We start from the raw sequence: 19,549 nt of genomic DNA, 5'->3' as shown, positions 1-19,549 counted from the left end.
AAATTTTAAAAAATAAAATAAAAATGGGGGTGAGGCCAAGATTAGACAGAGAATGAAATCTTAATTTAAAACCTGAAGCTCCCCCTCCAGTCCCAGGAAGAGGGTGCCTTGTCCTCCAAGTCCCAGGGTCAAGACCACATCCTGTCATTCTACACGCTGCCTTCTGTCCACTGCCCACCACGCCCACATCAAGCTGCCTGTACCGTCACAGAAATATATCATTTCCATGTCACACATCAGGAGTTGCGACTCTGGGGAGCCTTTCGTGGCGTTAATCAAAGACCAAGATGTCAGGGAAGAGGCCATGTGTGGAAAGTGTCAAGAGAGAGCTCTCAGGCCCCAGATAAATGACCTGCTCCTTCCCGGTTGATTTACTGTTAATTTCTGCAGGATCTCAGGCAACTTGAAAGAGAGCCAAGAGTGAACCACACAGCACCTCAGGGCAGTGCACAGTCCTTCCAAAGCATGAGTGGCCAGTGCCTGCAGGCCAGGGTCGGGGGGGAGGGGGCAAGGATCTTGGGAGGGGGGGTTGGGGGGGCATCCCACAGGCTGGTGGCAATTCCTTCCATCTCGGCAGGACGGGATGAGTCATGGAGCCCTGTGAACCCACATTTCCTCCATGAACTTGGAACAGTGGTAGTGACCCAATAGAATCGTTTGGGACGTGAATCTTGTGAGAAGAGGGCAACAGGCTGAGCTGGAATTGGGACTCACGGGCTGTGGTCTCCTGGTGACTACGGTCTCCCAGCTTAACTCTTCTGTTCCCGGTGTCCCATCCGCCACCAACGAGACCTCATAAATATTTACCCGGCGTGTGTTGCGATGCTCAATTAATTGCTCCTGTGACGCACTTTGAGAGCCTCGGAGGATAGGTTCCATGCAAGGACCAGGGGTTATTAAAGGCACAAACAACTAAGCTCACAGCAGGCTCATCTTTCAGAGCTTTCATTACCCCAGGGCTTTTCAGGTCATTGCCTGAAATCGAGGGAAAAGGAGCTTCCAAAAGCACACTGTCCAAGGGGGAATGTGGTGGCCAGGAGAAGACCTCATTGGTCTTCCCAGATAACTTCACCGCTGAAGACATGCAAAGGCCTGGAACTATTTGGAAAAATTAAATAATTATCCATCCTCACTAGTCACCAAGGAAGTGAAACAGATAAAAAGAATCGAGTAGCAAATAGGAAAAGTTGTTTTAAATAATGGTCATGGATTTAACAGCGGTAAGCTGTGATGAGAGGGTCGCCTCTCACTCTGTAGACAAGAATATAGATTGAAAGATTGATGCAAACCATCCAGAAGGCACATCAGTGATATGAAACAAGGAGCTAAGAAAACCCACAGTATCATTGTCAGACACTTCCGCTACACTTGATGGAGTCTCTCCAAGGACATACTCAGCGATTGGGTTCAAAATGCAATCAGGGACCCACAATGCAACATGATTTACAGTTGCAAAAGGAAGCAAGAACCTAATTTCCCCCTCCAGAAATCACACAGCAGATAAATATCATGTTTTTGAGTAACAGTTAAAGATCTACAATGCACTTTTTATTGGAGTACAATTGTTTTACAATGTCATGTTATTTTCTTCTGTACAATGAAGGGAATCAGCTGTTTGTGTACATATATCCCTCCCACCTCCTCTAGGTCATCACGAAGCACTGAGTCTGAGCTTCCTGTGCTTTAGGGCAGGGTCAGTATACTTTACCCGTGGTTGTGTATATATGTCAGTCCTAATCTCCCAATTCATCCCTCCGTCCCCTTCCTGCAGCATGGGTTCACACGTCTGTTCTCTATGTCTGCAGGAGCCTGTATATGCTTTCACATTACTTTTACGCATCTATATATCAAAATGCATGCAGACGTCCTCATACACACATGCACACATATGCCTGAGCCTCGCCAAAATATTACCTGTGGTGTGGACTGTTTTTTTCTAGATGCACTTCTCTGTTTTCTAAATTCTCTGTAACGGGATGTTCCTTTGGGTCGAGAACAGCGCAAGCACGAAGGAAGCGCTCTATAACTTGATTTGTGACCTGCCTCCAATGACTACCTGCTCCTCTGGGGAGACAATGAGTGGAATGCAGCAGACACTTACCTTGGTTCTCTTTTCTGTCCTAGGTCATGGCCCAGAATCGACAGTGCCACAGGTAAGTGAGGGCCCCCCAGGCACCTAAGTAGTGGGAATGTCAGCAGGAATCTGTATTCCTCCTTCCATCCTTTTCCACTTTTCCTTGAATAAAACAATTGGCCTGTTCAAGAAGACTTTAGTGACTTAGAGTCTTTCCCTCTGAGTGCTCCCAGGCTGGAAGTCTATGACGTCCACAGCTTTGGAGGCTGCCAGATGAGGTGGAGATCCTGGCTCTCCGTTTATTAGCTGCGTAGCCTTGGATGAAGCACAGATCCTTATGGGCTCCAGTTTCTTCATCTGCAAAATGGGTAGAACTGTGCCAGTGCCAGTATCTGTGGCTACTCATTAGTGTTTGTCCAACTAAACTGTACATGATGGACTCCCTCTAAAATATGTGTTGGGTGAATGAATGAGTCAGAAATCACCTTTTGTGCTTCTCCTACATCTCTTTTAAAGGGCCTAGTTCCTGTTAGTAGACAGTTAGGACCCTGTTAAAGTTTGAATAAAGTATTATATATACTTATTCATCTTAGAGTATTGTTATATCAAGGAAGGTCCCATAACATTTCCTAGAAAACTGGTGGCTAGAAATGATGGCTGGAATGAGGCTTAAAAAAAAAAGAGAGAAATCGGGAATTCCCTGGCTTTTCAGTGGTTAGGACGGCACACCTCCACTGCCAAGGGCCTGGGTTTGTCTCTGGCCAGGGAACTAAGATCCCATGAGGCATGACCAAAAAAAAAGAAAGAAAATGAGAAATTGACCAGAGGGAGTATGCAAAGAACCTATAGAGGCTTTGGGAGTGATGTCAGTACAAATGAATTCACAGGATTCATTGTATTATATATAATGAATTATTCTTTATATTATTTATAATGTGTTATATTCATATAACATATGTTGGAGAGTATAATCAGCACTGGGTGTGCCCCGCACAGCAGCAAGAAGAAGGAGGAAAAAGCAAAATCAACTTTGCAAGCATGAATATAAACAAGAAACAAACTAGCACCCAGGTCTAATCCTTCTTGCAAAAGCTTCTCAGTCAGGTCCTCAGAGAGGTTTCACTGACTCAAAGTGTGTATATACTCAGCCGCTCGTTGTGTCCAACTCTTTGCTACCCCATGGACTGTAGCCTGCCAGGCTCCTCTGCCCGTGGGATCCTCCAGGCAAGGATACTGGAGTGGGTATCCATTTCCTTCTCCAGTTCTCTCAAGGCTGTTGTTTCTAAACTGTACTGGTCTCTATTGTCAAGCATATTCTCTCCATATGCTTGCCACCTCTCAACACTTTCTACCATCCACTTAGAGTTTGGGGAGCAGGGGCAGAGGGGCTGTAGAAAATCCTAAAGGGGATGGTGCCTCAGATGAGGTTGCTAATCTGATTCGGTGGCCGGCGAATGTTAAGTGTGACCTGTATTCTCTCCCTTGGGACTTGTTCTCCACCTCCCTTAAGGGAGGGGGAAACTGACAAACAGGATTCCATTTCATTAACAGCATTCTAGAGTCACAAGCAAAGAAAAGAAAACAAATCAACCCCCCTCCAAAGTTGATAGAGATGAAGCTGCCCAGACTTGCCCAGAGCACTTGAATCTACACCCTGACAAATATACTTAGTGAACCACACCACCCCAGCCTCTGCAAGCTTACACACTAAGGCCAGTGTCTACTGAACTAGAATAAAGCTGATATAATTAAAGACACACGTGATGATTTATTTAAAAGACAGTTCATCACCATGATATTTATAACATTCCCAGGTTCTTTAAAGGTGCTTACAATTTTTTATCATGTGGCTCATTGAAAATATGGTAAAAATACAGTTGAAATTAAAAGAATGTCTGTATGAAAGAATACTACATAGACATTAAAAATGAGGATCTTGAAGCATAGTCACTGAGGTGTATATTATAGCAAGGTATTATATGAAAGGGCAGGAAGGAAAACAAGCAAACACATTGTGATCACATACACAGTTTATATCACGTCTGTACATGTGTGCTTGTGTGTGTGTTAGTGATTCTGCTCTATTTAAATATTTATAGTGGCTATCTCTCAGTTGGAAAAGAATCTGCCTGCAATGCAGGAGACCCGGGTTTGATCCCTGGGTCAGGAAGATCCCCTGGAGAAGGAAATGGCAACCCACTCCAGTGATCTTGCCTGGAAAATCTCATGGACAGAGGAGCCTGGCAGGCTACAGTCCATGGGGTCACACAACTTAGCGACTAAACCACTATATCTTGGTATGGGAACATTATTGTGACTTCTCTTTTTTGCTCATCTGTATCTTATGATTTTCCTGCAGCAGCATATTTTTTATGTTCAAAACAATCTATCAAAAAAAAAAATTTCTCTAGGCCTAGGAGAAGACAGACACATATCCAAACTTGGACAATCTGTCAATACCAACATCTTTTGTGATGTTGATATATAAAAAACAGTGTCAAGTTTATCCACAAAATAAACTCAGGAGATTGTCTCCTTCCACTGAATAAAGATTGATATTGGAGAGGACAGACCATTTAGAAAGTGCATCCTTCTGTCTTTAAGTCACATACACAATAAAAATCCTGATAAAGATGTTTGTTGGTTGACTCAATTAAACAGACAACAAATTTCATTTTGCACAGGAATATTTGTTTTGTTTTGTTTTTTTCCCTAAGGAAAATCAATCTTAAAGTTTTTGTTTTTTTTTTTTTTTACCCTCACTTCTGAAAGAAAAAATAATACAAATTTTAAGACTTGGCGGGGAGGGAAATGGCAGGTTAGGAATATGTGAGCATCCACTGCCGCCTGCTGGCCATTTCTAGGTAGTGCAATAACTGTATTAATATCGCAGAGGCTCGTTCTCCCCCAAAATGATGGGGAAGTTGGTGAACAGAAACAAATTGAAACATTACCAACTGAATTTCAGGAAAAAGCTCTCCACCCAGTTTTCATAAGCACAAGCCAGGATTCCAATCATCCAAGACTGATAAGCCCACGGATTTACAATTGCCTTCAAAATCCAGCGTGTATCAGAATCTCAGCAGCGAAAAATGCTTATCACAAGCCCATGCCAGGGTTTGTTCTCTGGCAGAGCTATAGTGAAGCCAGAAGGATAATTCTAATTCAGGTAGTGCCAGGAGAGTCTTTTGAGAATCACTGGCTGCAGAAAAAAATCTTGACAGGTGAATGGAAACTTATCAAGTCTGCCTCCACCAAGAGGCAGCTGCCTGTTTGACTATCCCCATTCATTCATCCATCTATCCATTCATTCAGCCAACTGAGGTAGTTTCTTAATATGTCAGACACTCTAACCAGCTTTGAGCATGAGTTTTTGTTTGTTTGTTGTAATTGATAATAATCCTACTTAATGCACTTGTCAAAGCACATGTAACATCAGTACACTAAAATACTCTTAAAAATACAAAATGCCATCACAGTTCAATAAGATACCTTGACCACAAGTTTTTGAAAAGGGAAATAAAAATGAAAGGTTCCCAGGACTCAGCTAGTCTGAGATTCTCATACCATACTTTACAGATGAGGAAACTAAGAACTAGAAAAGGGAAGTGAATTTTGAGAGCTATCTGAGAACCTTGAGCCTGTTCTCCCAACAGCCAATAAATGTTTCCCATTGAGCCATGCCTGCAAGTTTAGACTATTCGTGACTTGACATTCACAGATCATAATCTTCAGATCAGGAGACAATGATTCAATGAATAAAACTGAAATTCATTCACTGAAAACTGAAATCTAGCCAGAAGTGCTAGATGACTGACCAGGTAGATAGATAGGTAATTAATAAATGGATAGACAGATAGAGATTTAATATGTATTAGATATATAACATACATAAAATTGTTGTTCAGTTGCTAAGACTTGTCCAGCTCTTTGAGAACCCATGGAGGGCAGCACTCCAGGCTTCCCTGTCCTTCACTATCTCCCGAAGTTTGCTCAATTTCATTTCCATTGAGTCAGAGGTGTTATCTATCCATCTCATCCTCATACATAAATTACCTATGTCTATATATTCTATTTCTATTCTTTCTTTCCCTTCCTGCTTCCCTCCTTTCCTCCTTCCTTCTCCTCTTGACTATATAAGTCATATAGTCAAGCTTTATTCAACATCATAATCTTTGACTCAGAGACAGTGAAAGTAACTCTAGGAAGTCCCTTCCTGCCTTTCCCTACAGCCAGGGATGGATGCCAAACAGAAGATGTTCTAACGTTTGGGACCAGCCAGGGTGCAGTGTAAACTACCGCCCTCTGCATAGATTAAGAAGAGCAGGCTGATGCCTTCTATCCCCGAATACCTTCAAGTTTTTAAAGGACAAAAATGCAGAAAGACAGTCTCATGTGGGAGAAAGAACCTGGGATGTGAGTGTGGAATTCAAATATCAGTGAGTCCTGAGAATGAGAGAAAAGGGAAAGAAATTAACCTATCAGGTGGGGTGCCTAGTATGTGCCAGACCTTTTATAAACTTGTCTGATTTAGCTGTTCAGTTCCATTCAGTCGCTCAGTCGTGTCCGACTCTCCGCAACCCCATGAATCACAGCACGCCAGGCCTCCCTGTCCATCACCAACTCCCGGAGTTCACTCAAACTCATGTCCATCGAGTCGGTGATGCCATCCAGCCATCTCATTCTCTGTCGTCCCCGTCTCCTCCCACCCCCAATCCCTCCCAGCATCAGAGTCTTTTCCAGTGAGTCAACTCCTCACAGGAGGTGGCCAAAGTACTGGAGTTTCAGCTTTAGCATCAGTCCTTCCAATGAACACCCAGGACTGATCTCCTTTAGAATCGACTGGTTGGATCTCCTTGCAGTCCAAGGGACTCTCAAGAGTCTTCTCCAACACCACAGTTCAAAAGCATCAATTCTTCAGTGATCAGGTTTCTTCACAGTCCAACTCTCACATCCATACATGACCACGGGAAAAACCATAGCCTTGACTAGACGGACCTTTGTTGGCAAAGTAATGTCTCTGCTTTTTAATATGCTCTCTAGGTTGGTCATAACTTTCCTTCCAAGGAGTAAGCGTCTTTTAATTTCATGGCTGCAATCACCATCTGCAGTGATTTTGGAGCCCCAAAAAATTTAGCTGTAGGGTACACATTTTATTCTCTTCAATGCATGATTAGCTTAACAGGGCCCAAGCGAGATTAGGGAACTTGTAGAGACACCAACAGACATAGATACCCATAGCAGAGAACTCAGCTTCATCACAGCCACATGTTAAGTTGGGCCCCAAACAGTGTCAGCCTCGGTTTCTCAGGCACTGACTCCCAGCCTCATGGCTAGAGAGGAGCTCTGCTCGAGGAATCCTCCTGAATAACTGACAGGTGCATGTAAACAGTTGAATGCTGGAAAGGCACATATTTTGTCTGAAAACAGGCACTAACAAATTCCAAATACAGATCTGAAGATCTAAAGATCTGGACTGAGTGAAAAAAGATTTGGCCTTGAAGTTGACCTTGAAAAGACATGTAACACAGAACACAGCAATTCCTTAGGAGGGCACTGAGCCAGGGAGGCTTCTCAACAGTTATTTGGGGTGGATACTCTTATTCCTGGACTTCCCAGGTGGCGCCAGTGACGAAGAACCCTCCTACCAATGCAAGAGATGTAAGAGACTTGGGTTCGACTTCTGGATCAGGAGATCCCCTGGAGGAGGGCATGGCAACCCACTCCAGTATTCTTGCGATGGACAGAGGAGCCTGGCGGGCTACGGTCTATAGGGTCACAATGAGTCCAACACCACTGAACTACTAAGCACGCAGGCACACACTCATTCTTACCAGGCTTACAAGCTTGCCTGAGGTCACATGGCCAAGATCTGAACCTACAACTTCTCATTCAACTTCTGGAAACATGGGAAACGTGGGCCCATGCTTTGATCAGAGACTCTGCTGTGTTTGTGAATGGAGAACGCCACAGCTGAGAACAAAATTTAAGGCAGCAAGACACGTTTAAAAAGAAATCGTGGAGCTTAGACACGACAAATGTCTACTTTCTACGTAAGTCAAGTCCAGAGGTAAACAGTTCAAAGCTGTTTGGCAGCTCTGTTCCTTGAAGTTCTCGGAAACCCTGCCCCTCCTGCCTTGCTCCCTCTCATCGTCTCAAATAGTGATGTCTGCAGGAGGGGGGAAGGGAAGGAAAAGAAGGAATGAACAGCACACAAAAAGCTTCCTCAAGAAAGTCCCCCGGAGAACATGAGTTGATTTTCCATCTTTTCCATCAACCAAAACTTGGACCCATGGCCAAGTGATGATAAGGACATGTAATAAGGACTTACTCTAGGTGGCCACATACCCTGCTACCCATGAGGGGTTCTAACGCGGAGAAGCAAAGGGAAAGTTGTGGCGGACACAACTGTCTTGGCTCTGGGTACTTAGTGATGGGAAGTTGGGATTCACCAGCCTCTTGCTTTTACCAGATATTTATGAGTGAGTTCCAGTACTTGGGCCATCTGATGCAAACAGCTGACTCACTGGAAAAGTCCCTGATGCTGGGAAAGATTGAGGGCAGAGGGGAAAAGGGCGTCAGAGAATGAGATGGCTGGATAACATCATTGACTTAATGGACATGATCTTGGGCAAAATTCGGGAGATGGTGAGGGACTGGGAGGCCTGGCCAGCTGCAGTCCGTGGGGTGGCCAAGAGTCGGACAAGACGGCGAAAGCCCTACAACAACCCTCACCCTCACCATACCTCTCTCCCCTGTGTGTCTCTCTCTGAAACCTTGTGACTGAAATGAAAGCAGAAGCTCATTTTGCTTGGGGAACCTGTCTGCTTTGGGAATACAGTCATCCTAAAGGCCTGTGAACTGACTTCACTTCCTAAAGAAACAGGAAGTGCAAGGACTCTGCATTTACCTACTTCGACTCCTCTTCTCAGGCCAGAGAAGCATATTCTCTTCCAGGGACCAGCCCAGGATTTCCTTCTCCTGTGACCACCTCACAGCAGCTACACTCAGATGCTCGGACAGCCACCCTGTCCCTGGAAAGGGGTCGTAGACCAGGCAGCAACGTTGCACCTCCAGGTTCATGGACTTGTTTATTACTGAAAATAGTCTGAGAGTCTCTCCGAAGTGTTAGTCGCTCAGTCGTGTCTGACTCTTTGCAACCTTGTATACTGTGTAGCCTTCCAGGCTCCTCTGTCCATGGCATTCTCCAGGCAAGAATACTGGAGTGTGTTGCCATTCCCTTCTCCAGGGGATTTTCCCAACCCAGGGATCAAACCCACATCTCCTGCACTGGCTGGTGGGTTCTTTACCTCGGAGCCACCTGGGATGGTCCACCTTCCATGGCATGAAAGTTGGAGTATCTATGTTAGTAATTCCCAGACTTCTGATGCCAGAGTAAATACCACCATGGGAGCTTGTGTATAAAGCAGTTGGTTTGCTCAGGGACCCAAGTTTGCTTTCTTCTGTTTTATAAAGCAACCAAGATGCGATTGGTCAGGGGATATACCCATCAAGTATATTGACGGGTATACTGGACACTCTTGCCACACCTCTGTAGGCATGAGGTATCCACGTTCAAGACCAAAGTCTGGGGCAATTGCCCGTAACAGTAAGGAAATCCCCTGAAATTACATGGCACATATTCATCCTCACTTCCCTCTTAAAAATAACTTTTAGGGAAATGTTGTCTTTTGTTTAAAAAAAATAAAAAAAGATGTCTCCTTGAGGAACACACAAAAGTCAGTTCTCTATGGCCGTGAGGGACCAGCCCAGTGAGTGGGTGGCGAGGGACCCTCCACTGACACGGCATCACCATCACTCTCCCAGGACGGTGACGTGGAAAGCTACTGAGCAGCTTCCCCATCTTTCTAGAAAACGGCTCTCTCTCTCTGAGAAGCCAACCTATCTGTCAGTCCCAGGAAGACTCAAAGACCTGGAAGAATTGGGGGGAAGTCACTAGGGTGAGGATCTGGGTCCAGCAAGAGGGAGTGCCAAAGTCAAGTTCGCTCAGAAGGGAGAGGATCAAGTTCATCTTGAAGTTCCATCACTGGCTCCATACCCCGGGTGTTTCCACAGCAGACTGTTCATTTATTGTCACTTACCATACACAGAGTTAAGGAGCAATCAGAGCCTGGGGTCTCACCACTGCCTCGGGGGAGGCAAGCACCACCGTCTGTAACTGTGTAATATATTTGTTGGCTTGCTTTGTTCCTACGTGCTATGGGGAAACTGAGCAAGGTGTATTAATCAGGGAGGACTAACATCTATAATCCATAAACTACAGAGCTTAGTAGTTCTGCTTCCCTGGTGGCTCAGACAGTAAAGCATCTGCCTACAATGCGGGAGACCCAGGTTCAATCCCTGGGTCGGGAAGAACTCCTGGAGCAGGAAATGGGAACCCACTCCAGTATTCTTGCCTAGAAAATCCCATGGATGGAGGAGCCTGGGAGGCTATAGTCCAAGGGATTGCAAAGAGTCGGACATGACTGAGCAACTTCACTTTCATTTAGTAGTTTAATAAAATAAAGGTTTATTTCTTGCTCACATCACAATCCAATGGAAATTGAAAGGAATGGCAACCCACTCTGGTATTCTTGCCTAGAGAATCCCATGGACTGAGGGGCCTGGCGGGCTACAGTCCATAGGGTCACAAAGAGTCAGACATGACTGAGTAACTAACACTCATAGTTTTTCCAAATACTCATTCGGGATTCACTCTGCTTTTTCCCAGTGACTTCCATTATCCCCAAGGGCCTTGGGGTCCTCTGTCTCTGGCCAGCCACTGGGGCAAGAGTGAGAGATGGAAGGTCAAGAGGGATGGCCTGGCGTGGAATCTACCAAACCTGCCATGTCCCAGTGGCCATAGCACCAAGCCAAGACCACCCAGGGGAAGGGACACCAGGAACTGTGTGCCCGAGCAAACGGGGTTTGATGAGCACACAGCATTCTCACCACCATGCCGGACGCTGAGGCAGTGAGGACCACAGCTGGAGGGTGCTCCTAATTTTTACCTGATGTTGATAGTCAGGGGTGGTCCCCCAGGGCAGATGACATTTAACATATAGTATGATGGATGACGCTTTCGAACTATGGTGCTGGAGAAGACTCTTGAGTGTCCCTTGGACTGCAAGGAGATCAAACCCATCAATCCTAAAGGAACTCAGCCTTGAATATTCACTGGAAGGACTGATGCTGAAGTTGAAGCTCCAATACTTTGGCCACCTGGTACGAAGAGCTGACTCATCAGAAAAGACCCTGATGCTGGGAAAGATTGAGGGCAGGAGGAGAAGGGGGTGAAAGAGGAGGAGATGATTAGATAGCATCACTGACTCAATGGACATGAATCTGAGCAAACTCCAGGAGATGAATGATAGGGAAGCCTGGTGTGCTTCAGTCCACGGGGTCGCAAAGAGTTGGGCACGACTGAACAGCAACAAGATAACAGTGATGGATGAGAAGGATCCAGGCCTGGGCAGAGCTGAGAAGAGAACATTCTGGACTGGCGGACAGTGCATGCAACGTCTCGGAGGTAGAGGAGCTTAGCAGAGAGCGGAGGTAGAGGAGCTTAGCAGAGAGCGTCGACTTGAAAAGAGGCTGATGTGCCTGGAGTTCAGAGGAGGAAGAAACTGGACAGAGATGAGACCAGAGACAGGCCAGGAGCTGGGCTGGGCTGGGCTGGGCTGGCCTCCAGGAGCCATGGCAGGAAATCTGGACTCATGGGCCATGAGTGACGGGAGCTGATTTACAGGTTCAAAACTGTGCTTTTAAAATTGTATTTCCAAAACTCCGCATTGTTCATAACACAGAGAGGTACTGAGGGTCACAGAGATAAAAGAAAATCCACTCCCTTCCCTACAGGAGGACTGCGTGTGTACACAACAAAGAAGCAATCAGATGCTGCCTCTTTTTATTTAAGTGAAGTTCGTGGTGAGTGAAACAGAAAACAACAGCTCTAACAATGTAGCGAGATTAAAGTAACCTGGAGTGGTCAGAAAGGGAAGCCCCAGGAGAATCTCAAAGGACACTGAGCATGTTGGAAAACAAAACGGAGGAGGCAGGGACTCCAGGTGCAAGCAACATAAGCAAAGACGTAGAGGGCATGTGCCGTATGTGGGAAATCCAAGAGAGGCTCAGACTGCCACGCTGCTGAAAGAAGGGACTTCTCAGCTCTCCATGAAGACGTGGGTATGATGACTACGCTCAAGGAGGCCAATCTCCTAACATGAAATGGTACTGACCCTGGATCACGAAGACCAGAGAAATTCCCCAATAGTTCTGTGATTATTTGCTCCTGCCAGGCCGGCGGGAGTAACGGGTGACTTGATTCACTTAATTCACGAGTGTGTGTGTGTGTTAGTCACTCAGTCGCGTCCGACTGTCTGTGACCCTACGGACTGCAGCCCGCCAGGCTCCTCTGTCCATGGAATTCTCCAGGCAAGAATACTGGAGTGGGTTGCCATTTCCTTCTCCTCATGAGAGAGTACAAATTGCTAAAGGGCTGAAAAATCTGTGGGTTTCTCTGCCAGGGATCTCAGTAGTGGGTGTAACTGTACCGGGACAGGAAGATGGTATTAGTGCCCCCGGGGGATGGTCACTGCTGGTCCTACCACCAGGATGGACGGTGGACAGTGCAGACAGGATTCCACTCCTCCTGGCTCACTGTCTCATGGAGATTAGCTTTGGCTACTTGACACTTGCCCCATGCTTGAGTCCTAGGCAAATTCCAGAGAACTGTGTTTCCACTGAGCCAAAGTTTCATGAATTTACACATTATACCTTACAAAAGACTTGGGCATGCTGACACAAATTCACAACTATTAATTCTGTATTTCGGTATGGGAAGAGAGGGCTTCCCAGGTGGCACTAGTGGTAAAGAACCCGCCTGCCAATGCAGGAACCATGAGGGCCGCCAGTTAGATCTCTGGGTCGGGAAGATCCCCTGGAGGAGGGCATGGCAACCCACTCCAGTATTTTCACCTGGGGAATCCCATGGACGGAGGAGCCTGGCGGGCTAGCGTCCATAGTGTCACCAACAGTCGTACACGACTGAAGCAAGTTAGCACACACACGTGGGAAGAGAATTTAGGGTGAATGGATAAAAGTTAAAGAACATGATGAAACCGGACTGAAAGGAAGCAATACATATCATACGATGGTCCTCTACGCCATCTGGACACAGCCCAGAAATTTGCCCTGAGAGTCTCATCAGCCTAAGAAGGAAGGGAAATACGCTCTTTTCTAGAACCGATGCTTTTCCTTCACTCAAAGCAAACAAAAACTAAGCTGTGTGCAGCTTCCAGTCCTGAGACCTGCTAGAAGCTTCTCACATACGTGCTAATAAAGAGAACATGATAAGAATATTTTCTGCCTACAGTGTTCCTAAATTCAGACTCACAGCATGAACCTATACTGCAATTTAGGAAAATTAAGTCTATGAGGAAGCAAAAAGACCTGTAGGACATGTGAGCAATTCTTTGGTGGTTTTGCATAATCTGAGGGTGAAATGTGAAACATTTACCCTGACTGCGCTAGATAACCTTTGGGCAATCTTTCATTGATCAAGTTCAAAGGAAGCAGTTGAGTGTTGAAGCACCCCCGGCTGAGCAATATTTATTCAACAAATGCCTATCAAGAACTCATGTGGTCCATTTGGGCCCTGCACCTGAAGCCAGGGAGAGATGAATAAGTAGATATGATCCCTAAGCTCAAACTAGAAGGGGACGACAGAGGATGAGATGGTTGGATGGCATCACCGACTCCATGGAGACATGAGTTTGGGTAAACTCCAGGAGTTGGTGATGGACAGGGAGGCCTGACGTGCTGCAGTCCATGGGGTCACAAAGAATCGGACACAACTGAGCGACTGCACTGAACTGAAGCTCAAACCATGTAGTCTGTTCAAGAAAACAATGTATGGATAGATAACAATGTGTGAATCAGTTCAGTTCAGTTCAGTCGCTCAGCCATGTCCGACTCTTTGCGACCCCATGGATCACAGCACACCAAGCCTCCCTGTCCATCACCAACTCCCAGAGTTCACTCAAACTCATGTCCATCGAGTCGGTGATGCCATCTAGCCATCTCATTCTCTGTCGTTCCCTTTTCCTCCCACCCCCAATCCTTCCCAGCATCAGAGTCTTTTCCAGTGAGTCAACTCGTCGCATGTGGTGATTGCAGCCATGAAATTAAAAGACGCTTACTCCTTGGAAGGAAAGTTATGACCAACCTAGATAGTATATTAAAAAGCAGAGACATTACTTTGCCAACAAAGGTCCGTCTAGTCAAGGCTATGGTTTTTCCCGTGGTCATGTATGGATGTGAGAGTTGGACTGTGAAGAAAGCTGATCGCCGAAGAATGGATGTTTTTGAACTGTGGTGCTGGAGAAGACTCTTGAGAGTCCCTTGGACTGCAAGGAGATCCAACCAGTTGATTCTAAAGGAGATCAGTCCTGGGTGTTCATTGGAAGGACTGATGCTAAAACTGAAACTCCAATAGATTACGGCAAATGCAACATGTGTGTCAGAGGGCGAGGGGACAGCACTCCAGGTCCTTGGCTGAGATGCTGCTGAGTCATCACTTGGGTGCAACTAATTGTGGGGCGGGGTTCCTTCTAACTTTGCTTCTCTTTCAGTGGGAAGGCTGACCTGCTGTAGAAAAAGCCAGCCTTCTGAGTTGGCATTTGATTTTCTTTCTTCCTTTTCCAATTGCCCCTGTTAGGCAAAAGCAGCTGATAGAGCAAGAAGCATGAAAATGTGCACTTCATTTTGAGCAATTACAGTCAAGAACAATTAACTGAAATGAGCACAAGATTTCTGGAGAAAAACAAGGGCCCAGTCTTTCCAATGTTTTGCAATAACATTTTGCTGTTTTTGTTGGCAGGACAGTACCAGACTATTAATGAGCCTCTTCTTGAAGGCGTAAGTCAGCTGCTTTCTTTACCTATTTTGTCAGTCTTTGATATTTACAAAGTAAGTGGCTTTTTCTATGTACTTGGTGAATTGTAAAACATTAAACTTTTCCAAATGGCATGATTTCCTGGCAGAGAAAAGTACATTTCAAGTCTTGGGTAGAACACGGTATTCCTACAATAAATGTAAATCAAATCATTGTGCTGTACGCCTGAAACTTATACAGTGATGTATGTCAATTATTTCTTGGTAAAGCTGGATAAATAAATAAATATATTGGGGCATTAATACAGAAAAGACAAAAAAAAAAATTTCAATTCCTCAGCTATAAAATGGAGATAAAAATAAACTCATAGGAGATGGCGGAGCTGTATGTGAAGCCGGGCAACACGGAGCGCGGTTGGAACGATCCGCCGCAATTCTCCTATGGGCTGCAGATCCAGGCTGGCGGACCCAAGCGCTCGCCGCTCACCAAGAGGGTCGCCGCTCCCCAGGATGGATCCCCCAGAGTCCCCACCTCAGAGACATCTCCTGGGCACCCCCCAATGGGGCCGCCACCTCCTTCAAGTAAGGCTTCCAGACCTCCCCCTCCATTTGTGGGGAGCTGTCCTCCCTCCAGAACGGAGCCCATGGATTCCCCAGTCGTTGAGTCTGAGACTCTGCTGGAAGATGTACTGAGACCTTTGGAACAGGCATTGGAGGACTGCCGTGGCCACATAAAGAAGCAGGTATGTGATGACATCAGCCGACGCCTGGCTCTGCTGCAGGAACAGTGGGCTGGAGGGAAGCTGTCAACGCCTGTAAAGAAGAGGATGGCTCTGCTGGTGCAAGTGCTTTCAAGCCACCAGTGGGATGCAGCAGATGACATCCACCACTCACTCATGGTTGACCATGTGACTGAGGTCAGTCAGTGGATGGTGGGAGTTAAAAGATTAATTGCGGTAAAGAGGAGTCTGTTTTCAGAGGAGGAGGCCAATGAAGAGAAATCCATAATCACAGCTGAGCAGAACCAAACTGTACCAGGTGTCCAGCACGACCTGTGATTCTGTGGTTTCCCCAGACTCATCTCACACCATCTCCTGTGCCTTGGCATGGGAGCCTTCTCTAACTTGACTCCTTTTTACCACTGGGGAGACGGTCTGCCCCATCTCTGGGGGAAGAGGTCCCACCTGGACCACAACGAGGTTGCTTGCTACTATACCATATGCATTTCAATAAAAACATCAAAAAAAATAAAAATAAACTCATAATGGGCATTGTGAAGACTAATCAAAGTGAAAATACCAACACATGACGCTGGCAAGTGTGTGGTGAGAAAAGCACTTACCAACACTCATGGTGAAATTTTAAATAACGAGAAATTCTTTGGAAAGCAATTTTATAAGATTAACAAATATAAAAATATTCATTTTCTTCAATCCCATAATCCTATGGGACAAATTAAAGAATTAACCTAAAATTTGGATTAATAATTAAATACTCATTTATGTTTTATAATATATTTTAAATAACACACTTGAATCATGTTATATATTCAATAATAGAAAAATTATTGAATATATTCATATTATTCTGTTGTTCAGCCGCTCAGTCATGTCCAGCTCTTTTGTGACCCCATGGACTGCAGCACACCAGGCTTCCCTGTCCTTCACCATCTCTTGGAGCTTGCTCAGACTCATGTCCATTGAGTCGGTGATGCCATCCAACCATCTCATCCTCTGTCATCCCTTTTCTCCCGCCTTCAGTCTTTCCCAGCATCAGGGTTTTTTCCAATGAGTCAGTTCTTCGCATCAGGTGGCCAAAGTATCAGAGCTTCAGTTTCAGCATCAGTCCTTCCAATGAACACCCAGGACTGATCTCCTTTAGAATGGACTGGTTGGATCTCCTTGCAGCCCAAGGGACTCTCAAGAGTCTTCTTCAACACCACAGTTTGAAAGCATCAATTCTTCAGTGCTCAGTCTTCTTTATGGCCCATCTGTCAAGTCCACACATGCTGCTGGAAAAACCATAGCTTTGACTATAGAGACCTTTGTCAGCAAAGTGATGTCTCTGTTTTTTAATATGCTGTCTAGGTTTATCATAGCTTTTCTTGCAAGGAGCAAGCGTCTTTTAATTTCTTGGCTGCAGTCACCATCCGCATTGATTTTGGAGCCCAACAACATGAAATCTGACACTGTTTCCACTTTTTCCCATCTATTTGCCATGAAGTGAAGGGACTGGATGCCATGATCTTCATTTTTTGAATGCTGAGTTTTAACCATCTTCCAATAATAATATTTACAAAGAATTTTAATGACTAAAAGAAAATTTTATATTTATAATGTGAAATCAGCTACCTAATATTATAAATAATTTAATTGTTAAAAACTATGTGTACATAATTTCAGTTCAGTTCAGTTCAGTCGCTCAGTCATGTCCGACTCTCTGCGACCCCATGAATCACAGCACACCAGGCCTCCCTGTCCATCACCAACTCCCGGAGTTCACTCAAACTCATGTCCATAGAGTCGGTGATGCCATCCAGCCATCTCATTCTCTGTCGTCCCCGTCTCCTCCCACCCCCAATCCCTCCCAGCATCAGAATAGCTTTAGAATATCTACAGATGATAAATGGAATAGATAGAAATGATAGAGATAGACGTCTAGCTAGATGATAGATATGTGAATAGATAGAATTTACCTGTAAAATCTTTGGTTCTTTACTTTTTGAAAGATTTCTTTAAAAATTAAATTAAAGCTATGAATCCTCACCCTAGGACACACACACATACATCCATGCATGCACACATGCACACACAATCAATCAATCCCAAAATATTTTATAAAGTGGAAGGCTTATATATACTGAGCTTTTAGTAAGTTTTAACCATATTAACCTGGTTAAGTTTTAACCCGATATTAACAGTAGACAGATACTAGACAGGTTTATGCTGTCTCAAGGAGAGCACAGACTTACTAAATTGCATTTCACCTTTTGTGTTGAATGATCAGAGTTGCTGTGAGCCAAAATGAAGCCCAAAAATTTCTCCAGATAGGGGCCTGGTGAGTCCCCACTGTGCTATTGCTTACCTGGAAACCAAACTCATCTTATAACGAGTCTTTCCTTTTACCAACTCCTTTGATTGAGCGATGATAGAAAAAGGCATACACTTGGAGGTTTAGGACTAGTAAGCCCTATATACATATGTATATATATAATATATATTCTGCATTATTCTTGTTCTCTACTATATATAGAATATATATTATTAATATATGTAATAATGAGAATAATGCATATTAAACATATTATATTATTAATTTATATTATATAATAATATATATTATTTTATATAATAATGTATATAATTAGAATATATATTATATATATTAGAGAATATACATATATAGAGATAATATATATATTAAAGAATAAGAATAATGCAGACTTAGAATTTAAATTTAAGCCTATCTAATTCCAGTTTCCTACATTATAGTAAAATCACCTCATAGATTTTTCTGCTTATACAATGAAATAAAGTACAGAAAGCACCTAGGACATATAAACTTAACAAGTGTTAGAGAGGTTTAAAGGGAGGTGAACAAAGCATGATTGGTCGGCTTCCTTTATCTCAGACTTTCTTTAATAGTAGCTGTGATCACAGTGACAGTCATAATAATATTTACAGCTAGTATTTATTGAGTGCTGACCATCAGGCATTTTGCTCAATATTTTACATGTGTTGTCTCATTAAGACACTTCTGGTAGTCTGTTTATCACCTTACTCAAAGTATAGTGTACTTTTACCATTTTTATTTCAGGCAGAAGAGCTCTTTTCAACATTTCTTGTAAGGCTGCTCTAGTGGTAATGAACTCCCTCAGGTGTGTTTGTCTGGGAGAGCCTTTATTTCTCCTTTATATCTGAAAGGTAACTTTGCTGGGTAGAGTATTCTTGACTGACATCTTTTATCTTTCAGTATTTTTTACTATTCCCAGGTAGCTCAGATAAAGAATCCTATAATGCAGGAGATGTGGATTCGATCCCTGGGTTGGGAACATAACCTGGCAAAGGGAATGGCTACCCACCCACTCCAGTATTCTTGCCTGGAGGATTCCATGGACAGAGGAACCTGGTGGGCTATAGTCCATGGGGTCTCATGAAGTCAGACATGACTTAGTGATTAAACAGCAAATTTTGAATATATCATTCCTCTCTCTCCTGGCCTGTAGAGGTTCTCTTAGATATCTGCTGATAGCCTAATGGGAGTACATTTGTAGGTGACTATCTTTTTTCCCTGACTGCTTTTAAAACCTTTATCATTGAATTTGACTGTTTTAATGTAATGTATCTTGCAGAAGATCTTCTTGCATTATGATAATTAGGTGTTCTATGAGTTTCATGAACTTGTATATCCAGTTCCTTCCTCAGGTTTAAAAAGTTCTCAGCTATCATGTTTTTAAATGAACACGCCCTTCTCCCTCTCTTCCCTTTCTGGCATATCCACTATTCTCATGTTGCTTCTTTCTAATGGGATCAGATAGTTCTTATAGAATTTTTTCATTGCTGTAAAATCTTAGTTCCTTCT

At 44.2% G+C, this 19,549-nt stretch overlaps 2 protein-coding genes across 5 annotated transcripts in view; both read left to right on the top strand.

Annotated features, from left to right (window-relative positions):
* Window positions 1–19,549, top strand: part of CLNK (cytokine dependent hematopoietic cell linker) — a 234,021-nt gene that overhangs the window by 108,299 nt on the left and 106,173 nt on the right. For all 4 annotated transcript variants that reach the window (XM_088836491.1, XM_088836490.1, XM_088836488.1 and 1 more), the window contains 2 exons: window positions 2,125–2,153; window positions 14,955–14,992. In XM_088836491.1, the coding sequence (XP_088692617.1) occupies window positions 2,125–2,153; window positions 14,955–14,992 (67 nt within the window). The remainder of the gene's footprint in view (window positions 1–2,124; window positions 2,154–14,954; window positions 14,993–19,549) is intronic.
* Window positions 15,343–16,066, top strand: LOC148777913 (steroid receptor RNA activator 1-like). The gene has a single exon (XM_088836111.1). The coding sequence runs from the start codon at window positions 15,343–15,345 to the stop codon at window positions 16,024–16,026; it is 684 nt and encodes a 227-aa protein (XP_088692237.1). The 3' UTR covers window positions 16,027–16,066.

The sequence above is a fragment of the Moschus berezovskii genome, chromosome 5 (assembly GCF_049115385.1).
Source record: "Moschus berezovskii isolate FMDL1 chromosome 5, NW_MosBer_1.0, whole genome shotgun sequence".
In the NCBI taxonomy this organism is placed as follows: Eukaryota; Metazoa; Chordata; class Mammalia; order Artiodactyla; family Moschidae; genus Moschus; species Moschus berezovskii.
This window is presented reverse-complemented; position numbering and strand designations above follow the sequence as displayed.

Bases quoted from the DNA above. Each gene is read 5' to 3' on its own strand.
- LOC148777913 (XM_088836111.1), top strand. From the start codon at position 15,343: ATGGCGGAGCTGTATGTGAAGCCGGGCAACACGGAGCGCGGTTGGAAC.